Source organism: Engystomops pustulosus, chromosome 6, assembly GCF_040894005.1.
Source record: "Engystomops pustulosus chromosome 6, aEngPut4.maternal, whole genome shotgun sequence".
Lineage (NCBI taxonomy): Eukaryota > Metazoa > Chordata > Amphibia > Anura > Leptodactylidae > Engystomops > Engystomops pustulosus.
In genome coordinates, this window is record NC_092416.1 from 155,079,645 (window position 1) to 155,103,913 (window position 24,269).

The 24,269-nt window shown below is 42.0% G+C and overlaps 1 protein-coding gene across 3 annotated transcripts in view; it reads right to left on the reverse strand.

The window, feature by feature from the left end:
- Nucleotides 1-2,954: 2,954 nt before the first annotated feature.
- The window catches only part of MXRA7 (matrix remodeling associated 7), a 32,759-nt gene continuing 11,444 nt past the window's right edge, over nucleotides 2,955-24,269 (reverse strand). The window contains exons 2-5 of one of the 3 annotated variants that reach the window (XM_072111966.1): nucleotides 20,581-20,641; nucleotides 12,219-12,315; nucleotides 10,057-10,121; nucleotides 2,955-6,588 (exon numbers count right to left, since the gene is read on the reverse strand). In XM_072111966.1, coding sequence (XP_071968067.1) covers nucleotides 10,088-10,121; nucleotides 12,219-12,315; nucleotides 20,581-20,641 — 192 coding nt within the window. In that variant the 3' untranslated portion in view covers nucleotides 2,955-6,588; nucleotides 10,057-10,087. The remainder of the gene's footprint in view (nucleotides 6,589-10,056; nucleotides 10,122-12,218; nucleotides 12,316-20,580; nucleotides 20,642-24,269) is intronic. The other 2 variants (XM_072111964.1, XM_072111965.1) reach the window with 2 other exon arrangements.

Here is a 24,269-nt window from a genome sequence, read left to right on the forward strand (position 1 = left end):
GGAAGCTGCAGGAGGAGGCTGGAGGTCAGGAGACTACAGGAGGGGCTTGAGGACAGTAGGCTGCAGGAACAAGAGGAAGAGGACAGGAGGCCACACTATGAGGAGGATAGAGGACAGGAGACCACAACAAGTAGAGAATGGAGGACAGGAGACCACAGTTTCAGGAGGATGGAGGACAAGAGGCTACAGTATGAGGAGATTACAGGACAGGATGCCACAGTATGAGGTGGATAAAGGACATGAGAATGCTAGAGGACCGGGGTCCACAGAATGAGGAGGATAGAGGACAGGAGAAGGCTGGAGGACAGGGGGCCACAGAATGAGGTGGATAGAGGACAGGAGAAGGCTGGAGGACAGGGGGCCACAGTATGTGGTGGATAAAGGATAGGAGAAGGCTTGAGGACAGGGGAGCACAGTATGAGAAGGATAGAGAACAGTAAAAGGCTGGAGGACGGGAGACCACAGTATGAGGAGCCTTGAGGACAGGGGGACACAGTATGAGGAGGCTGGAGGACAGTAGGCTGCAGAAGGAGGCTGAAGGACAGGAGCTACAGGAGGAGGCTGAAGGACAGGAGGCCACAGGAAGAAGAGGATGGAGAACAGGAGGCCACAAGAAGAAGATAATGGAGGACAGGAGGCCACAGTTTCAGGAGGATGGAGGACAAGAGGCTACATTATGGGGAGAATAGAGGACAGGAGACCACAGTATGAGGAGCCTGGAGGACAGGGGGCCATAGTATGAGGAGGCTGGAGGACAGGGGACCACAGTATAAAGGAGGCTAAGGGACAGGGGGCCACAGTATGATGAGAACAGGATGCCACAGAAAGAGGAGGATGGAGGACAGGGAGCCACAGTATGAAGAGGATGGAGGACAGGGGGTCACAGTATGAAGAGGATGGAGGACAGGGGGTCACAGTAACAGGAGGATGGAGGACAGGAGGCCACAAGAACAGGTTGAGGGAGGACAGGCCACATTATGAGGAGGATTGAGGACAGGGGCCCACAGTATGAGGAGGATGGAGGACAGGAGGCCACAGTATGAGGAGGATGGAGGACAGGAGTCCACAGTATGAGGAGGATGGAGGACAGGAGGCCACAGTATGAAGAGGATGGAGGACAGGAGGCCACAGTATGAGTAGAATGGAGGACAGGGGGCCACAGTATGAGGAGGTTGGAGGACAGGAGGCCTTTTTACATATTAAACAAGATATATCATTGGACTGGTCTTTCAGTGTAATAAACCGCTCACCTCACATTTCACAGAATTAAGTTTGGAATTGATGTGGGGTCCGCTTTGCTGTAAAGATGCTGATCTTCACATGTAGATTAAACCGCAGGGTCCATCAATAATCACAAGGATAGGGCTCCATATACCCCATAAGCATGAAGAAGGGGGTCAGACAGAGCAGATTTCTCCTTAATGCTTCCCATGAAACTGTGTGGTGCCTCCGGAGGCCAAGGGGGCCACACATTGGTGGGCTGCGAGTTCATTGGATTCACTGCTAAAATAACAGTCAGTTTGGGGAACCAAAGAGAAGGTGGATTACAACCCTCATCATCCACCTTCTAATGTGACACGGCAATCCTCTTTCTCCTTCAGTCTAGTTACTTCCATACCAGTTTTGCTAGAGATGAAGAATCTAGGCCAAGAGGAGAAGCAGGGCACCCTGTTTCACATCATGGAGAGAGTTGACCAATAGGGGGTCCACAAAATGACAAATTCTTCCCTTAGGTCATACATGTGTGTTAGGGTTTTATTCACTTCTATGGGATGCTGTAGACAGCTAAGCATTGTTACCTGGATGTTACCTGGCAGTTCCCTTGGAGGTCAAAGAGGGACAGCATGTGTGACTTACCCCTTCTATTTTTCAGCGCACATTGAACTATCATTCTTCTGGGGGGTTCGGACTTCCAAGAATCCTGTATTCTTCCCCCTCAGTCTCCATTTCTTTTAATTTGTCAGATGGTCATTGGATTACCCCAATCATGTAGGAACCAATGCAACTGCTACCCAGCACCGACTATCAGTATTCCCTATTGATAGATTCAGGCATATTATGACACCAGGAAACTTCCTCACTTCTTAACACAGGTAACTCAGTTTTTGTACCTGTATACAACACGGTTTCTGCTATTACGTGTAGCCTTTCTGATCAGATGACTGTTAATTCTTTCCGTGGCATGACGTGACCTAAACTAAGCGCAAAAAGCTGAGTATTGATATTTCCAGTGCGTGTACGTGAATCTGAGTTGTAACATAAGTGGAATGAGAACACTTATTGGTTTAATGCTGCGACTAAAGTATCTTCTGCCGATTCTGAAGGATTTGTAGCTATGGTCACACAACCTACTTAGGTAATTATACCCTTTAGCGCCATTTAATAGTTAACCCCCTTACACAAAATGATGTATACCATTGTCATCTGCAACTGAATCTTGTGCATTAAGCAGCCTGTGCTATGACATCTGCACTGAAATCTATGACTGATATCTGGGGTCCTATCGCTAAGATCAGAACTGGTGATAACTCCACTATCCCCCCAGGAGACATACAATATAATCACTGGGTCCCGTCTGATTACTATGATAGCCAGGGGCATCATGACAGACCTTAGTATTCCTATCAAGCCTTGGAGTGTCGGACTGGCCCACCAGAGTACCAAGGGATCATCCGGTGGGCCCTGGCTCAACCCCTGAACCCCAGTGATCCATCAGAAAACACCACAATTTGGAGGCTGCTAGAGTGTATTTCCTGGGGGGTAATGAAGAGTGGGCCCCCAAATTGATTTTCTCTGGTGGGTCTAAGGAAACCCAGTCCGACACTGCAAGAAGCCCTACAAGAAGCAGGGTGTGCTAGGAAGTCTTTGAGCATATCCATGACATACCGTAAATCTAGGCCCCCTAGTGGTGAAGTAGTGTCGCGGTCACACAAAGAAACACAGACACATAAGGATAAGGCTTGCAAAATATTTTATTAGAAATGATAAGAAATGTTAAAGAAAAACCCTGTGAGCTGGAAAACCCACTCTCCCTATATGAAGAGAAACACATACTCTGCTCAGTCCATATAGTAAAGACTACTTCTACCCCATCCGTGCTTCTATGAGCATAGGGCTGAAGCTGCAAAGCCAATACCCTACATAAAATCACTAGAGGCAAAAAAAGACAACTATATATATAGATTTAATACCAAATATCAGGATATATACATAAAAAAAATCATCTTAATTACACAGCAGTAGTGATAGAAAGCACAAAATACTATTGCTTAGGACAGTGAAACACTGTTTAGTGCGCCATGATTCAGTGGGAGAAGGCGTGCCATGGCCATTATATACATCTTTACCGCTGCCGTATAGGGGTTCTCATGAAATAATTTTATATATTACAAGAGGTTGTCAAAAATCTTCTCTAAAACTTGCGCCACTTTGTCTACGGGCTGTGTCTGGTATCGCAGCTTGTACCTATTAAGGGAGTTGTTCCACCAAAGACACATCCTCCATCGCTGATTTCTGGGGTCTGACCTCTTGGGACCCCCTGCAAATCAGAAGAGTGAAGGACACAAATTATCCCTAAATTCTCCCAAAGGAGCACTGGTCCTGGACGTGTCACACAGGGTGGACTTAAGCCAAGGACCTCTCTGCAACATGACATTTAGGAAGTATGTTTTGTTTCTTTGGTGGTACGACCTTTAAAGGGTACAAATTAATGTTTAAAGGGAACCTGTCATCAGAAATTGGCCTAATAATCCACTAGCAGTATGTTGTCAAACAGCTTCTAGATGATGTTTCTGTCATGGCCCAGTGTGGTGGCATCATCCAGAAAATCAACTTTAAAGTGAGATGTAAATTGGTTTTATGAAGTCAAGGAGATGGAGAGCATAACACTGAGGTGAAGCTCTCCCTGCCTTAGAATGCCCTCTTTACTCCAATTGATAGTGCCGTATCCAGGGAAATCATTGATCAGATCTCCGAAGTCCGGGGCATGATGTCAATCTCATGGGCGGAGGTGTTCAGAGAGCTGGACTTCAGCGTTAAACTTACATCTAACTTTAAAGTTGATTTTCTGGATGCTGCCACCACACTGGGCCATGAAAGAAACATCATCTAGAAGCTGTTCAACTGCTTGACAACATACTGCTAGTGGTTTATTTGTGATAACAGGTTCCCTTTAAGATCCAACCTGTCTACAAGAGAAGAGCTGCAATACCATCCACAGCCTGTAGAAAAAAAGTGGTGCTGTTCAAGGATAAAATACAAACTATTTTTTTAGCTCTTTTCATACAGCCCCTTTAATATCTTTAATTTTGTAATTTGGTCGCAGAAAGATCTTCTTGTCCTGGGCTATAGTGGCCACACTCTTTATATACAGTAATTTCATGAATGATTTATGCATTCATATACTTGGCCCCTTACTGCAGAGGTTGCAAAAGAAAATGGAGAACCCCTTTAACATTTGCTTTGGATGATTTCCTGACAACGAGCCTTTTTTGCCTCCCAGTGAATCTACAGTTCTAGGTTCTGCAGGGTGGAGTGACAATAAGGTCATGATATTACTCAGTAACAAGGAGAAGGGGAGCATGTACCAGCAGAATCGGAGATATCGCACTGTGTTTATAATGTAGGGGTACCGATGCTCCTCTGTTGACAGCAGTGCATTGTGGGAAGTATCATGGCATCCTGTAAATTCGTTCCTAGTCCGTTCTAATATAACCACCATAATACGCCTATAGTGTCACAGCACGCTCTGTTACCGCCAGCCTGGGGATATGTCATATATTACGAGTTGCTTCAACCAGCAGAGGACACTACATGTTGTAAAGTTTCAACTGGTCCTTTAAGTCTCCTTCTGACATCATCCCAAAGGTTTCTTGGTTGCTCTCCATCATCTTAAAGATGGCACCCAGTTGTTCCCTCTGAACCCTGGCAAGGAAAACACATGATTTATCTCAATCCAAGCAAACATAGCCACGGAACCTGCAGAGCTTGCAATCTAACTCTGGTTGATGGGAATGTTATCTCGATGAGTATAAAGTGGCGGCCATTGTGAAGCCATGTTAATTACGTGGATAATATACTGTATGGTAAGCATATACTTTGCAGAGAACCTATGGTGGCCATTGGGGCTCTTGTTATAATATGGGCTGATGAATTATAATCTGTATGTGTAATACAAGAAGATGTGTAACAATGGGAACTTCCATGGGTGGCTGTAGTCATGGGCGTCACTACCAAGGTAGCAGCTTGTAAGGGCCCAACAAAGGAGGTCCATCTCCATCAAGATCCAAGACATGGGGGCGGGTCATTCCAGTCATGGAGTCATCCTCTAAACTCTCCCTCCTCTCCCTTCTAGTGAAATAGTAGGCCTCGGCGTTCATGCGCATGGAGCAGAGGAGTCTACACCTCAGTGCATAGAGACGATGAAGCCGAGGAGTAGACTTCACTGCTCGTTGCACATGCCCGGCACTGGTTTTGAACAACGTGGTCAACTACATCACTAGAAATGAGTGGAAGAATTCAGATGACTAAGAAGCCCAATGAACTGCCCCCATGACTTTATTTTCAACTCAACAGCACAGGGTTTTTTTGGGGAAAAATTAATTTGGTTTCCGGCTGTTATCAGCTACAGGAACCAGTCTACAGATTAATGGGTCAAAGCTTGATAAACGGGTTCTATGTCTTGATATGGTTACTTTTATATCCTTGGCTTAAATCCAGTAAAAATGGATTTACAACCAATTGCATCCTCCTTGTATACCCTTCATTCAACAACAGCAATACACACACAGCAGACACTGTGTATGGGATTATCAAATATCCTTGGATAGATGTTCGCATGGATTACATTTTTTTTTTAATAATTCTCTAAAATTTGCCATTTTGTCCGCCCATCCAACTTCCCAATAAGATTGGTTTATTTCATGTAAGGTTCAATGATATGAATATCTCAATGTCCATAGCATGTCATGGCCAACGATGACTAGTTTTCTAGGGGTAGTTTCAGATCTGAAGTGTGTGATGGTCCCATAAGCAAAATTCGGTGAAGGCATGCAGCATTGTATGGTGAAGACGTGAATGCTCAAGGCCTATCATAACTTGTTATTAGAGAGTCCTAAACTTTACACTTGGCCTGCATTATCAATGACTGGGCTGGCACTACCACCTTTTAGGGTCTTCCTACATTAAGCTGAATGTATATGTCAACATAAGGCATTGCTTGCATAGTTTTAAGACAGATATTGCACTCAAAGTTTCTTAAAGCAGGAATCCGATCTAATGAGTTATGGATGCCAGGAGGTCTTGTAAACTCCCTTGACTCAAGGCAAGTGTCCTCTACACAGTGCAAGAGCATAGCGCTATCAGAATTGTAGAAAATGTGATTTTCCAGTCCCTGGCTATTCCCAGTACAGGACTTTATGAGACCATGCATTGTCCTCCCAGCTACATAGGTTTGGTTATAAAGTTATTATTTTTTCCAAAAAGTTGCGTTTTTAAAATTGCTGATATAATATTGTTGGATTGGGCAGATTTTTTTTCTGTAAATCTCTTTAGCTGGTCTGTAAGGATAACTTCTTATCATCTTCAGCTCTGTAGAAAAACAAAAACAAGATGGAATGACTAGAAATCTGTGACCATCAGTGAAAAAGTAGGACGGTCTACCAAACTACTAGACGTAAGACCTCATGCGCACGGCATATATGCTTCCGCTATATGGAGCCTCCATATAATATGGACATATTCTTGCCTCTAAGGGAGGATAATGCTGTAATATGACAATAAATTGAATATGATAGATATATAGAGCCTCATAGATTTCTGTGGGAGCTATATTGTGGCTCCCCACAATATGGAGGTTGTATGGAGCAATGACATGGATGCATGCATGAGGCCTTAGGTTTACCCTTCATCAGGATCATACCAGCATGTATTCATTACCCTGTCTTCCTGAGTCACAATCATGCAGATATACTTATTACAACCCCAGGAAAATCATTCACAATGTTCAGGAATTAATATGGATTTCTGTTAGAAACTCTTCTAATTTAGAGTATTATTATCCTAGATGGGCATTTATGACTATTCATATGCCCATACATCATCAATAGATATTAGCTGTTGGCTTGTTTGCCCTACTGACCATCCTATAAACGGGAGCTCTTGGCTGAGCATGCATGTGTCCCGAATTGAAATAAGGGAGTACTGGGAATTGCAATTAAACATCCTTGATCCTTCATTGGTTAGTTGGGTATATCCCCATACTACAATTTTTGGCATAATTTAAAAATTTTACTCTAAAGTTGGGGGTGGGAGTTCTATATTTGATATTCCTGGATGCTAAGAGGGAATCACCATGTAATATCACAAATAATCCTGAAAACAAGTGAGGTAAAAATTATTTTTGATGAGTCAGCGATCACTATGTATAGGTAAATCTCTACGCAGTGAAATAGATCTACAGAGTAATGCACTTCTCTTTCTCCTGCTCTATAACATGCTGTCTGTATATTGCACTTCCTTTTCATGGTGACAGGATCCCTTTAAGGAATGGTGACCTCAATAACTATGGAGTCAGCCAAGGATCATTGGTAAATTCATCCAACAGGGGGAAAGTAACAGGGTACGGGGCAGGGAGAGGTACATGTTTAAGGCTTTATATGATGGTCATATACAAGTCTAGAGCTGTGGGAACATATATGTATGGGTAAATGATTGGACCCTTCCCTAGTTTCCCTTTCTGGGTTCCTGACGTAGAAGAGATGGTAAATTGGTAGTTTGAGTAGAAATAATTTTTATAACAGACTTACAATGGGTTAAACTATAATATACAACTCAGCAAACCTTCAGAGAGACTCAAAAATGTTATGTAATGTTAGTGGTATTGGGTCAGTGAGGTAATTTATGCGCGTTTTATGTTTCTAACCTATTTTTATCCAGTTTTAAAACAATTGCTCCCCACTCAATAATTTCAATGTCTAGGGTTTATGTCAGCATAATGTAGAAAAATGTAATCTGATTCCCTACTTATCTGTATTACTTCTGATCATTATAACATGTCCAAGATATTCCCAGATTAATCCATATTCTAATGAGGCAATTCCCACATAAATCCCTTCCCGGTTCTTCCAGTACTTCTATTCCTACTTATGTGAAAGGAAGAAATGTGGACCAAGAAGGAATAGCACGAATAGCAAGGACAGGCCATGGGTGCACCAACTGCCTTATTAGCATACTGATTAAAATGGGAAATTCTCAGAAACTGCATAATGTAAAGAGATAATTAAGATATGTTTACGTTTTCCCTACAACATGCTGCCGGCAGTTTAGATGTTAATGCTTTGGGATAGTAATAGATTCCTTTGAATGGGATTGGTCTAGTGCCTATAGGATTGTGTGACTAGAAGGACTTGCTTCAGCCTTGCAACACAAGTGAACAGGATAAGCAGCTGCCGCAAATTTTTCTCATTTACTCAAACATGGAAATGTCATGTGACTTCAATAGCTCCATAGTAGCATCATCCAACTGAAGCCATAATTAGTATAGACACTTTTCCTATTCACTTCTATTAGTATCAGGCATCGTGTAGGCCCTGTCTTCCCTACAGATTACAGCTACGGGTTCTCTGCAGCCGAATATCTTGTGCTATTTTGTTGTAACCTTAAAAAGTGCATAATCCACTATTATATTCATGTGAGGTGAATTGAAATCTTTATGAAGAAGATTTGTTGTTGTTGTTCTACCAACCAATCACAGCACAGCTTTCATTTTTCAAGAGCTGAATTTGACATTAAAGCTGCGCTCTGATTGGTTGCTATGGGCAACAAGGACTAATTTTGGTTTTAGACAGTTTAGATGGTTTCTGACTATGTAAAGTATGTAATATCGAGATCATAAAACCCTGCAGGATCCTAATATAAAGTAATTTGCTTCCAGAGGTATAACTTGGGGCAGATGAACCCAATGCAAAAGCTACATTAGGCCTAAAACTATATTGTATCATTTATAGTAATGGTCTCCTCATATGGGGAAGAGACACCATATGGGCCCTCTAAGGCTCAACCCTACCCTCTAAAGTCCTAAAAGTTTTCCCCTACTACTGGCCTCCCCATAGGCCATGTATACATGCAGCATTGTACGGGATCACAGAACCCAGCATAAGTGTCATATGCAGTGGAGTAACTTGAAGCTGATGGGCCCCGGGGCAAAGTCTGTACCAGGCCCCCCGACTATAATGTATGGTTTATAGTACTAGTCTGCTCATATGGGAAAGTGACATCTTATGGGCCCCCTAAGCCACTTGGGCCCGGTTGCAACCGCACCATCTGCACCCCCTCAAGTTACGCCCCTGGTGATATGTGACGTGTCTTCTCATTGCAATGCATTATGGTTAATTACCTAATGGTGATATATATGGTTTGCATATTTTTTTTTTTTAAAAGCAATTTTTGTTATAATAATTTGAAATATTTGAATCACTACAATACCTCAATCAGTAGGATGGGTTGCATGGGTATAGGGCACTGAAGTGGTAAAGGTTCTCTTAATTTTATTTTTTTGTACCAGATTTGCAGTGAAGTGTAGTAATGTATTGTAAACACTTGAGGCCGACATAGCTCTGGTGATCTATCCAGCTATAGGTGCCTCCAAATACTGCAAATTATATGGGTGCAGCACCCAGGATTGAAAGATTATACAAAAGACCTGCATAAATAAAACTCCTGTGGACATAGGTCTATTCATAGGGCATAGGTCTATTCTAATAGACATAGGTCTATTCACTGAATATTTAATTTATCCTACAAAGAATAGAAAATGTATATAATTCAAAGCGACTCATTCCCATAATAACTATATTAGAATATTGGCAGCAAATTACTCCAAATCTCACTTGTCACATAATGGTAGCCATAAGAAATGAGAACCTTTAGCACTTCTGATGCTGGAGGTATAGTAGTGAGGGCATCAATGGAGAGTGAGGGAGTAGAGGGAAATGTAACAGACATGTTAATGAGTTTTACTGGGGTCTAAGTACTAACACATGGGTTGTAGCGTCTTACCACATGTAACAGTGCGTGGGCACTGTACGTGTTACAGGGATGTGAGATCAGAGGTCAACTCAATCCTGAAAGGCAAATGCATGATGCTTACCACACAGCAGTGCATCTCATGGGGTGCACATAATACACATCAAATGAAGTTATGTAGTATCATGGTATTCCTGTATCTGTCACAATTGGTTCAGAAACAAGCTGCACCCATCTGCTACAACCAACACTAGAAGGCACTGCAGACACTATAGCGTGTGATCATCGAGGACATATATACTACACCGTATAATCAACGAGGACATACACAATATATATACATTATAGAGTGCGACCATCTAGGACATATACAGTACACTATAGTGTTCAGTCTACTAGGACATATGCACTATAGTGTTCGCTCTACTGGGACATATACACTATAGTGTTCCATCTACAGGGACATATACACTATAGTGTTCAGTCTACTAGGACATATACACAATAGTGTTCGCTCTACTGGGACATATACACTATAGTGTTCGCTCTACTAGGACATATACACTATAGTGTTCGCTCTACTAGGACATATACACTGTAGTGTTCGCTCTACTAGGACATATACACTGTAGTGTTCGCTCTACTAGGACATATACACTGTAGTGTTCGCTCTACTAGGACATATACACTGTAGTGTTCGCTCTACTAGGACATATACACTGTAGTGTTCACTCTACTAGGACATATACACCAGAGTGTTCAGTCTACAGGGACATATACACTATAGTGTTCGCTCTACTAGGACATATACACTGTAGTGTTCGCTCTACTAGGACATATACACTGTAGTGTTCGCTCTACTAGGACATATACACTATAGTGTTCGCTCTACTAGGACATATACACTATAGTGTTCGCTCTACTAGAACATATACACTATAGAGTTCGCTCTATTAGGACATATACACTATAGTGTTCGCTCTACTAGGACATATACACTATAGAGTTCGCTCTATTAGGACATATACACTATAGTGTTCGCTCTACTGGGGCATATACACTATAGTGTTCGCTCAAATAGGACATATACACTATAGTGTTCGCTCTATTAGGACATATATACTATAGTGTTCGCTCTACTAGGACATATACACTATATTGTTCGCTCTACTGGGGCATATACACTATAGCAGGGATAAATCTAAACTTTCTGTTGAGGCACCCCCTCCGCCCCATTAATTCAGATTATCAATTTAGTGAGTGGGTTCTCTATGGCAATGTCTCACACCCATTATGACATCTGGTCTGACGAGACATCCAGCAATATTCTGGCGTAGACTGCACATAAATAACGTGCAAACTGCTTGCACATGTATGTATATAGTGTTTTCAACAGTATTGTCTCGCACCCGTGTCTCCGGTCTTCATGAATTGGGTGAACCCAGCACGATATTGTGCAGTTTACCTAGCTATTACTACCTATACGTGGTCAACTATTTTTAGGTGTTAAGTAGATGACTGTGCCCCTAGGCGCTGCCTGAGGCAAGAGGCTCAACTTTCCTTATGGATGGTGCAATTCTGACTACAGCATGCAGTCTACCTCTACATATACACTATAGCGTGTGGTCTACCTGGACATATATACACTATAGCGTGTGGTCTACCTGGACATATATAGACTATAGCGTGCGGTCTATCAGGACATATATACTTTAGTGTGCAATTCACCATGACATATACATAGCATCCGCTATAAGTGTTATGCTGTTATATGGTATACAGTCCATATGGATCCACTGTAATACAGATATAAGGACTAGAAATACGGCCATGCCCTTACATGCTTCTTTTATAAATTGGACTGAGGGGAAATAATTATTTTTTGGATATATAGTCCCCAGTAAAGCTCAGTCCTGCTGTATGTGACCAGCCCTGAGTATAGCACTTGTACCGCTCTGCTCAGACGTATACTGCATGGCTTACTGATACCAATAATTAAACTGCGTCTAAAATATGGAATCCATCAGTGTACAAGCTGATTGCAAGCTCTTGTGCAGGGTCGGCAGTGTAACCCATCCCATCCTGATTTCCAAGCCATATACCAGGGACAGAAATCATGCATGTATAGGTCAGGCCCCCATAGACACCCTCAGTACGTGATTATTTTAAGGGGTCCTGTGACTAAATGCGCTTACCTCTGCTCTTCCTCTAACTCCTCCTTCGATAGCATTTTCTCATAGTCGCTACCTCGCAGCTTTCCTGGAAAGTATTTAAAGGAGAACGCCTCATCGTCTGGAAATAGAAAAGAATAAAGGGAGTGACATGGAAACATTTCCAAAAATATCATTTCATACCAGATGAGAGGAGCGGGTCCTTTGTAGAAGAAGAAGCGGTTTCCAGCAGCAGTATGGCATTGCCATAGCTGGAACTTTGTTCTGGATTAAGACCTTATGTTAAAGGACATTTACCACCAGGATGTATGCAAATGAACCTGAGGGGCTCCAGGCTCCATAGGTATTAATGGAGCCTGGAGCCCCTCAAGCTCATTTGCATTCAGTCCTTCGTCCTGGTGGAAGATGTCCTTTAAACTACGGAAGGAATAAATGTCATCCGCCACTTAGGTTAAGGTTGGACATAACCATCCATGATACCCCAGAGTGGCCATAAGTAAAACAAAGTGCCAGCTGACCGTCTTATGGATGTAGGAGAAGGACAAATATTTCTGTAGAATAACTATTACATTGTCACCTTTAACAATGAGATGGAGGTAGAATGAAATCCAAATTCCATTTTTTGCTGTAATGGGACCAAGGATTATCAATAAATCTTCATTACAGACACTTTACAGCTGATTATTGCAATCTGGGACACATTTTAGAGATCTTCACCAGAGGTCAGAGGGGTCTGCCTGTAACTATGAGTTGTCTGTAAGTAGGGTGTCCTTAAGTAGGGGACGGCCTGTACTGGAAATCATCTTACATCATTTTACATGGTGGGGGAGGGCAAAGCACCAGATATGTAGATTATGTTTAAGGGTAGGGCCACTTTAAACTCAAGGGGGGAATTGTGCCACAATTCTGGTGGTTCTGCTCCAAAAAACAGCGTGAAAAGCCTTACACCACATTTATCAAGGCTTTTTAGACCTGTTTTTAGCCATTTTCCGACTTGTCCGACTGAGGGGGCGTGGCCTATTTGAATCTTCCGTGTGCCAAAAATTGTGACGCAGAGTTTACTTTAGGGTAGGTCTACACTGGAAACCAACAGTCTTATCCTGCACCAGATTCATTAACACAGTGAATGTTAAATCCTGTGGTTTGTCCGAATCCGTCGGATCGTCCGACGGCCCGCAACCCCCCCCCCCGCCCATTTCTGCCGCATGAAAGCCGGCGCCGGTACGGCAAAATCCGTTCGCGTGCGACAAAATCCCCAGCGCGGTCCCTGAAAAGTCGGGAAACCCGACTTAGTAAATAAGCCCCATGATGTTCATTCCTCTGCTGCCTTACTGGAGAAAATGTAAGTAACCTCCTGCCTTATACAGCAGATCATACAACACGGCTGACCTGCTTATTGTCCCTGCCTGACCCTCAACAGCCTTGGATCACTCCGGCAGACTGCACAAAACTGTACTGCTTTTTGAGGTCTGAATGCTATCCAATTTTTGTCTTTGCGGATGGCATGCTGACCAATTGATTCCTACGGGTCTGTTCACACATCTGTTTTTTTTTCACAGTGCAGCATGCACTATTATCTTCTCGTATGTGGACCACAGACCTCAAAAGAAGTCAGTGGCCCATTTGTCTCTCAAATTTTGCTAGGCAACCAATTGGGCAGCGAAAAAAGTAGATGATTTCCACAGGAGGGGTAGTGGGAAGATGTGAGAGTAAAAAGTAACTTTTATTTAGAAATTATTTAATACAATGTGGCAAACAATTTAACAATTTTTAAATAAAAGTTACTTTTTACACTCACATTTATCCCTTCTATACCCTGATTGAAATACTGTTGAAATACTGTTACTGCAAGTGGCGCACACCAAAAAGCGCTCATATACTATATGAAAGGGAACCTGCCATCAGCAATTGGCCAATTACACTACAACCAGTATAATGTCAAGCAGCGTTACACCTTCTAGTTATTGTTTCTTTCATGTGCCATTGTGGTGGCATCATCCAGAAAATCAACTTTGAAGTGAGATGTAAATTGGTTGTATAAAGTCATGGAGGAGGAGATTTTAACACTGAGGTCAAGGTGGGGATCTCTGAACGTCTCCTCGTCTGTGATTGACATTGTGCATCAGACTTCAGGAGATCTGGTTAGTGATGTCTCTGGATGTAGGGCCATTATTTACAGTGATGGAAGGTTTCTAGGGAAGAGAGAGCTTGACTTCAGTATTAAAACTCCATCTCCTTGACTTCATTCTACCAATTTACATCTTACTTCAAAGTTGATTTTCTTGGTGATGCCACCACGCTGAGCCATGAAAGAAATATGATCTGCAAGGTGTTTAGCTGCTTAACAACATACTGGTAGTGGTTTATGAGGCCAATTTCTGCTGACAAGTTCCCTTTAACTTTGTTCTATATTTTGCAAAAAGTAGATTAAAAACTCATTTGTTTTTTTGTGAATGTTTAAAAAAAACGAATGAAATGTGGACGTGAAAACAAACAGATGTGGATACAATATGGACTGAACACGGACACACGTTTGCATTTTTTTTTGCGGATGCGCAGTATACACGCCCTTCTGAATGACCCCTTACAGTATATGACAGTTTCAGCCATTTCTCTTTTGTTAATCCTCTATGTGCATCTGATGGCGCATCAGCCACAAGGGTTGATGTAGAAACGCATCAGACGGGGACAATAGGCAAGTTGGCTGGTAAATACCAATGTAGCGAGGATTGAGATTTCTATGTATTTCTTCATAGGATAGTGGTCTCTCCTGGTGGTCTGTCACCTTAACCAAGATACTGGTGACCTAGCATTGTATACAATAGGGACCCACTTGTGTGACATGATGTATGGATTAATCAGGTGTCAGTACATACACTCTTTTAATGGTTCCACCACCAATAACTAAATGGATCGGTGACTAATAGCGGATGATGCCCAGTAAGGTGGATATGGTCGTGATTTTACCTCCCAATGTCATAATCAGTCTGATGATGTTTCCGTGAAGCTGTGGGTATAAATAACATCCAGTAACGTCTCCCGTGTCCACAGCTCGACCCACAAGGGATTCACACTATTAATAAGCGCAATTATATCTCCAGGTTTTCTGATGGCCATACACAGTAAGGGACAGGTGGATAATGACAATCACACCTAGTATCCTCAGAGAGCTTCCTCTATCATCCAGTATAGGTGATCTGATTTCTGCAGCTCCGTCAGATCCCAATAGTCTGAGACTGCTAATCTCACAGGCATTATTGATGCTGTATTAAAAATATACCATAATGCCAATTAACTTTTTGTAATATTTTTCTCCACAATTCCAGCCTTGAAGAAGTGCCTGTATGAATTTCCATAAAAATTACCCCTGTAATCAGAGTGCGGTACTGCCGAAACAACATACTTCCACAAATGCTTGCACCAGGGGCGTAACTAGGAGAGGCAGGGCCCCATAGCAGACTTATTAATGGGGCCCCCTCCCTGCTTGAAAATATACACTCATATACACACACATTTAGGTCTATAACTACATACATACAGTTCTTCACTAATACACACACACATTTATACACTCTTTCACACATATAGAGCATATACACATCACATACACACATACAAAGTGCCATGCACTGATGTATAGCATATATACACACATACAATATATACACATCATAAACCATAGACAGATACAGCACATACACATCACATATACACACATACAGCACATATACATATCATACTGTACAACATGCAGCATAATATGTGTATTGTGATGAACATCTTTATTTAGTGTCAGGTCAGAAGCCGGGCCCCTTGACACTGCGGGCCCTGTAGTTACGCCCCTGGTTTGTACTGTATTCCCTATGACAGTGGTGGCGAACCTATGGCACGGGTGCCAGAGGTGGCACTCGGAGCCCTTTCTGTGGGCACTCAGGCCATCACCAGAGATGACTCCAGGTATCTTCCTGCAGTCTCAGACAGCCCAGGACTTGCTGTGCACAGAGCTATTTTAAAGTGACTGCGTTACCTGGGACTACTGGAGGAGTGGGAAGGTGTGGACAGATTTGGATTATCATTGTAGCTCCTGCTACCGCCCTGACTATTCTTCCGGCGATTATGAATGAAAGATGTGACTGAGCAGGGAGTATAGATCACAAATAAAATTTCTGTGTTGGCACTTTGGGATAAATAAGTGGGTCTTGGTTGTAGTTTGGGCACTTCATCTCTAAAAGGTTCACCATCACTGCCCTATGAGATAACAATTCTGCAATTTTTGTTAGGATTCCATTTGACAAGTAGTTGTTTCTATTCTTCGAATTGAGGAGGTGTGTTCCCACAAAATCTGAATGTGAAATGTGAAATAGTCCGAATCCGTCGGATCATCCAACGGCCCGCCCCCCAAATTGTGTCACGTGAATTGTGTCACTCATTATCACACCGTCGCACTTACCTGGAGGTGTGGGCCGGCCCCCGTAAGGGGGTGGAGTTTTGCGGGGGTGTGCCGGCTGGGCGTGGCCCGTGACTCGTGCGGTTTCCCCACATGGAGGTGGAGGAGTGGGGATACCGTGCGTGCGCGTGGCGTGCGCGGCTGGCGCATGCGCATAGGCCCAGTCTCACAGCAGACCGGAAGTGACGTCAGACGCCGACAGCAAACCAGAAGTGACGTCAGACGCTGAGATCACATGAATCATATATATGAGAAAGGATCATTTGGTATCCAGCTACCCCTGAGGAAGCCGCAGGAGCGCGGCGATACGCGTGGGGACGTTTTCTCCTCCTTACACACATGGACTTGGGTGATATTTATCCATAATATTCACTTTTCTATTCAGCTAGTATGTTTATCTTCCATTGTTGTATTATTGACCTGTGCTATCTGCACTTTGTCCATATGTTTGCCAGACATTCAGGCATTAGTGAGAAGGATTACTCTGTCTTATTTTTACAGAGATAGGATGGCACATTTTGGGAGTGCCTTTTAGGTGTTTTTAGAGTATACCAATAAATATTTCTATGTTTTATCTTTATTAGTGATTGGTTTTTGGTACATGACACTGACCTAGTAGTTTGTTCAACATGTTGTGCAATTTCAGTGTTTCTTCCACTTATATTACATACTAGTGGAGAGGCTATCAGCTTTACACGTCACGTGAAAGCCGGCGCGACTGCGACACAATCCGATCACGTGCGACACAATCCCCGGGGCAATCCACGAAAAGTCGGGAAACCTGACAAAAATGCGGCCTTGGGAACCTTAGTAAATAAGCCCCATTCTGTTGCTATTATTGACATCTCAAGTATTTCTTAATATATTGGGTGTATCATGCTTTACATAAAATGGACTATCCCGGTATTTATTGCTCCATTTCACATATGGGAAGCAAGTAATTGGCTTTTGATCATTTTAACATTCACCTTGGTATCTCCCAGCACCCATGGTATAAATTGCCCCAACGTTATTATTTCAGGACCCAGCTCCCACAACATTATAAGCTCATTTGTCAGCTTATTACATCCCCAAAGATGCCCTTGTGTACATGGAAAAAAATGTCATGTTCATAGCGGTGATCTCTGTGCAGAGCAAGTCTTATCTGCGATCAAATTCTGCTTAGTAATTTGTTTGCGAGCTGCGGGACTGACAAACGTCCCATTGTTTGGATGAGAAAAACTCCATTTATGGGGTCACTGATTCTCTGCAGACACCTACTCCATGTTATACACTGAGTGCTCTCATTAGTGTTTGCTGGCAAACAGACTGGCAGTGCCCACTGAGGAGCTTATGCCAAGGGACTTGTGGGCATTTAAGTCTCCTCTCCCCAGAAACATCAGAGCATCTCAATGAGTCGCGCTTACGAATATCTGATCATCTGATCCCATCAGATATGACGTACCAGAAGTATTGGTCTAGATATAGGATTTGATATAGGTCCAGATATAGGACAATGTAGGATATAGGACAACAGTTCTGGGGTTGCTCACTTGTTTCATCTGACTGTAGATTATTCTGGCTACGTCTATCATGAATCTAGAGCAGTGGTTCTCAACCTTTCTAATGCTGTGACCCCGCAATACAGTTCCTCATGCTGTGGTGACCCCAAACCATGCAACTTGCAGTAAAAACACAATAAAATTGCGGCTCCGATGGCTTTAAGCGACCCCCGGTTTTGGTCATTCGACCCCCACTGGGGTCCCGACCCACAGGTTGAGAAGCACTGATCTAGAGTCTATCACTAATCACTGTTGAGTACAGAGGTAATATTTAAGCATTATTTAATGCTGTTATGAAATTACATAATGAATACAGTATATATAAAGATATTTTTGGTTAATCTATGACAGTGACAGTTCTGTGTGTCTTCATTTGTACAGGAGGTCTGGGGAGTGGTGAGTACATCTACATCTGCTGCCAGTGCCGGTTACAGGATCAGTATATGGGGCCTCATGTGTTCTGTTGCCTGTGGCCCATCTGACATTGGCATGTGGGAACCTCTAGACTGCACACACCGCAGCATGACCAAGGCCATTAGAAAGTACCGGGTCTGTGATTTAGTTACTGTTTGTGCATCTAGTTTATGGCCAAAGCACATGGTCATGTCAATGAGGCCTTACAACTTACTCTGGAGGAGATAAGGGGCAAGGAGAGGTAAGTATTCATTTATTTTTCCTGCAGTTTCCCTGTTTTATTGTCCAGAGTGCGCCACATTCATCAAAACTGGCGAACGGTCTTCATGAATCTGGCGCCCCCTGCACTGTTTGGGAAGTGGGCACCAGTTGTTTTTTTTTGGTGCACCTTTAACATAGAGCGTGCAACACAATTTTGTCTAGTCGCAGTAATAAATGTGTTGCGCGGTGAGCACCTCTGCACCGGAGCGCACCTTTAGGACACAATACGGACGCAGACACCTTATAAATACATGTGCAAGCAGTTTGCATGTTCTTTTCAGTGCACAGTCAGACAGAAAACTGTAATATACACTTTAATATATGTGGGCCTATAATGTAATATGGACAGGTCTGGGGACTGTAATGTTAATGGCCTAAAGTGAGGTCTGTATTATTTGTTATAGTCTGTTATCTGTATTTTTTTGTCTGGCCCAGGGTCTATATTAGTGTCGCTGATTAGCCTGCATTCTCTTCATGTTCTGCAGTCTGAATTATTAGACAAAATTATTGCTTTTTGCTTTTGTCTTTTTGCTTTATTATTATCATTAACATCTGAGGTCTGCATCATTATTATGTATTGCCAAGGCTGGGCTCTGTATTCTTATCAACTTGTGCCAGATCTGTATAATTATTCATTGCCTAGTTTGGGCTCTGCATTATTATTGTCTGGGGTGTGTATTATGGAGGTATTTGGGCAGCAATGTAGAATTTGGCTAATACTGCTAGGGAGATATTTTGTTCAGCACTGTGGTATTTGGTGCTTCTGGGGTGGGGTTTTGTTCTGTTCTGCACTAGTTATTTCTAGGGTGGTATTTGGTGTTTCTATAGTTGTGGTTAATAGTGCGGCCCCTTGAAGTCGAATGGTATGTCAATGCATTGTAATAAGGCAGTCCCCGGGTTACGTACAGGATAGGTTCTGTAGGTTTGTTCTTAAGTTCAATTTGTATGTAAGTCGGAACTGTATATTTTATAAACTGTATATTTACAATTGTATAATTGTAACTCCAGACAAATTTTTTTTGGACTCAATTGGATTTTAAAAATGTTGAATGAAGAACCAGGATTAATAATAAAGCTGAATTACAGAGACATTTGATAACTGTTACAGCTGATGATTGTAGCCTAAGGCTAAAGTACAGTAAATTACCAGAGGTCCGTTCGTAATTAGGGGTCGTCTGTAAGTCGGGTGTTCTTAAGTAGGGGGCTGCCTTACTCCCAAATAGAGTCACAGCTGTGAGAATCTGACAATTTTAGGTCATTTCCTGGTGAGATCTATTGCTCCTTAGAAACACCCATCCATTATTCATCCAAATGAACTGAATAAATAATAAGGTAGCAATGAGCAAGTCCACTGTACAGATCAACCCAATCTGAAAATGTGCTGGGGACAGTCATCATGGCACCCAAGATAGATAGATAGATAGATAGAAGGACAGAAGGATAAATAGAAGGACAGACAGACAGACAGACAGATAGATAGATAGATAGATAGATAGATAGATAGATAGATAGATAGATAGATAGACGACAGACAGAAATATAGACAGATAGGCGGACAGAAGGATAAATAGAAGGACAGACAGATAGATTGACAGTAAGATAGATACATGCACAGACAGATAAACAGACTGACAGATAATAGATAGATAGATAGATAGATAGATAGATAGACAGATAGATAAATATATAGAATATGCTACATGATATATCCGGGGTAACTCACCTGCATCATCTGCTTCACTGATCTTCAATACTTTATCACTTTCTGTTTCAAAGTCTTCTTCCTGCAATAAAACATGGATACTAATGAAGTAGAATATAATTAGCATCAACCCAAGCAGAATCTTCAGTAAATAGTATTTATTCTGTGTCTTTTCGCACTTGGAAGCATCTGTTACCCAAAGTGTCGGCACTGAAGAGCAAGAAGTAACATCTGCACAAGTGGCCTAGTAGACTTGGTTCTTCTGACCACCATAATTTGTACAAAGTCTTGTCTGTTTTGCTAAGTCTTAGCTGGTGGTGGAGACTAGATGATATGATGTTTCCTGAATACTGTATACAAAAAAGTAGAGGGAAATATGCTCAATAACTTTCCTTCTCTCTCTCTCTCGCTCTGTTTCTTTCTGCAAGAGCTTATGGGCTGAGATCGAAACTTCCTATTTACATTCAGCAGCCTCTGTATGTGTCTGTGTCTACCCTCTCACTCCTGCTCACTTTTCCCCCCTCCCCTCCCCATAGACTTCTGCATTATTATTATTATGAATTATTTATAGAGCACCATTAATTCTGTGGTGCTGTACAATCAGTAAGGGGTTCACATACATTATATTAAGACAAATACAAAACTGCAGTGATCAGGAGGCAAGTGGAAGGAGGACCCTGCCCGTGAGGGTTCACAATCTATATCGGGGGAAGATGGAGACATGAGGTGAAGGAACAATGAAGGCTACAAAAAATCTTGAGAGAGACTTTTGAGCCAGGCGCCTAAATCTGTACACAAAAGTTTGTCAAATGGTAATGGGAAGGAGATTGTTGCAGAGTCTATCCCCAATCTGGATAAATACCCAGTAGGCTTCTTACAATTGATATGGAGAAAAATGGGGTAAGCAAATAGACGCGCTACATAATAGAGACAATATTGGATTCATAAACATTTTATTGAAGCTAGGACAACGTGTTTCAACGCTGAATTGGCGTCTTTATCAGGTCAAAACCACACAATCTCTGTGTTTTCGTGGGTTTCCTCTGGGTCCTCCGGTTTCCTCCCACACTCCAAAACATACTGGTAGGTTGATTAGATTGTGGGCCCCATTGGGGACAGAGACTGATGTGACAAGCTCTGTGCAGCGCTGCATAATCTGTGTGCGCTATATAAATAATGAATTATTATTAATATGACTTTGTATGTAAAAACAGAAACAAAACAATCTCGATTGATTCATTCTATTGTATTATAATGAAGCTGTCTCGCTTCTGTGGCTGCTTCAGCGCTTCTCCTAGCACATTAGTTATTCACTGAACCAAAGGATGATATAATCCCTGTGTTGTGCCTGAAGGCAAAATTATCAATCACTGCACCATCCCCCAGCTGCTGTGTATTAGTGATCCAGCTCGGGTTGATTAGTCATGTGTTGACTAAGCTCCATGTGTAATGACAAGCTCCGTATGTAATGTGTTTATGTAGGCAGCCAACCTGACCCAGCTTTTCCAAGGTCCTGAATGTTATAATAGTTTTTTTTCAGCAAAGCCACTCAACTCAGGGATTAACCAAGATATGTTCCTGCATCAGTGTAGCTACAGCATTCTCAAGGTGTGTTTGCTTCATAATGCATCACATCAAATAGTCGGTTTCCTTTAATACATTGTAGTTTATCCAACCCTGCAGCCACACTTCCTATGCCTCATAGTATATTTCCTCCACCAGACATCTGCTCTCTTTATTAATAACTGTAATGTTCTCCCATCATGATTGGCAATCAATTATGCACATATTTTTAAAACCATGCCCATACATTTGTCCCTCTTTTACAGATCTATGCATTATTGAGTTTATTATTGATTTATCTCTTCATGTATGTATTCATATATGCTCAAGTGTCCCACATAAACTTGTATAGAGAGGGAGAGAGAGAGATTTACTTTAAATTTATCTATATGTTCTCAGGTGTCTCTCATGAATCTACAATGACAATTGGCAAATATGTCATTTTGTCATTTATTTATGATTTATGTATTTATTTAACTATTTTAATCATTGATCTATTTATTAACTAATAATTGATTTATTTATGTATTTCTTTTAATCAAAATAACCTACATATGACTGTGATCATTGATTTTATTACTTTGGAATAGTCTACTCTTGGCTATTGTTTATCTTGTAATTTACTAACATCAACTAATTCACATACACAGTCATTGTACAGTTTTGATCTGATGAAGGCGCCAATTCGGAGTTGAGCCGTGCTGTACTATCTTCAATAAAATTTCCATGAATCCAATATTGCCTCTGTTATGGATGTAGTGCGTATTTTTGCTATAAATTGTATTGTGGTGACGGAACAGATATAGTACAGGACTGAATTTTTTAATTTTTTTAATATTAAAACTCTTCGATTTAATATCATTTTAACTTGGCACATGTGGGGTCGTCTTTATATACATTTTACTGCTTTTTAATGATCATTTTCTTATATAATGCATATTTCTCATATCTTTAGTGAATCGCCTGACATGGATGTAACATCTTTTACATCGAATTTTCTGTTGAGAACTATACAATCTGTTTTGTGATGGGATCAAACACTTATGACCCTGGGAGAGTCACAATGCGGTTCACCCTGTTCCTCGGCTATTGTACTTGGGCATTCAGCTGTTACTTGTATTTCCTATTATGGTAATATTCTGGAAATTTTAAGGAATAAGACATGAAAGGCATTGGCATTGCTACAATAAAAAATAGGTGTGCAGAAGCATTTAATCACATCCTGGAACTTCAGAAAACTCAAATGGTCACATGGTCTGTTTGCATCCCCATTAAAGAAGACCTGTCACCAGATTTTGCCCCCCCCCCCCCCCGACTAACAATTACCCCATATCACCTAAAATTAGCTGCCAGTGGGGCACTGTATATTAATTACAGATGTTTTTCTTATATGCAAATGAGCTTTTCTGACTCATCTCTGGCAGCCTGTGAGAGAAGAGTCAGAGATACCAGTGAACCGCGCCCCATTATTGTGACTGACAGCTTTGTGTCTCTTCACATCCCTGCTCTGCCTCCTTGTACTTAGGGACTGTCTGCTTATATTCAACTAAAGACATATAAAGCTCTATGTACAGATGGGAAATATTGGGGCTCATTTACTAAGGGTCCCGTACTGCACTTTCGTTGGACTTTGCACTTTTTTTCGGGGATTGCGCAGCTTGGACAGGTATTTAACAGGTGTCTGTGCTGGAATTGTGTCGTGCTTGATCGTTTTTTGGCACAGCTGCGCTGCTTTCATGCGGCAAAAATCGGGGGCGGACAATCAGATGATCCAACTGATTCGGACTGAGTGCAGGATTTAACTTTCAAATTGTGTCACAAGCCAAGCACTTACATACACCACGAAATAGAAGGTGAACTCTGTCGGACCTGAGGGGGGAAGCGACACATGCAGGATATCGGGCGCACAATATTAGTGAATCGTGGCACAGTGCATTATACACAGACAATGCACTTTCGGTGAACTCCGGGGACGGAGTAAGTAAATGTGCCCCATTGTGTCAATTTTTTTACATGGTGCCTTGTGTTGCATTCATGACATGTGACCAGTGACATCATTGCAGTTCCTTTAGCCTTCTAAGAAGTGCAAACTGTACACCATGTAAGTGATCTCATGAAATCACAGCAGCCTCTATGGAGGATGGAGG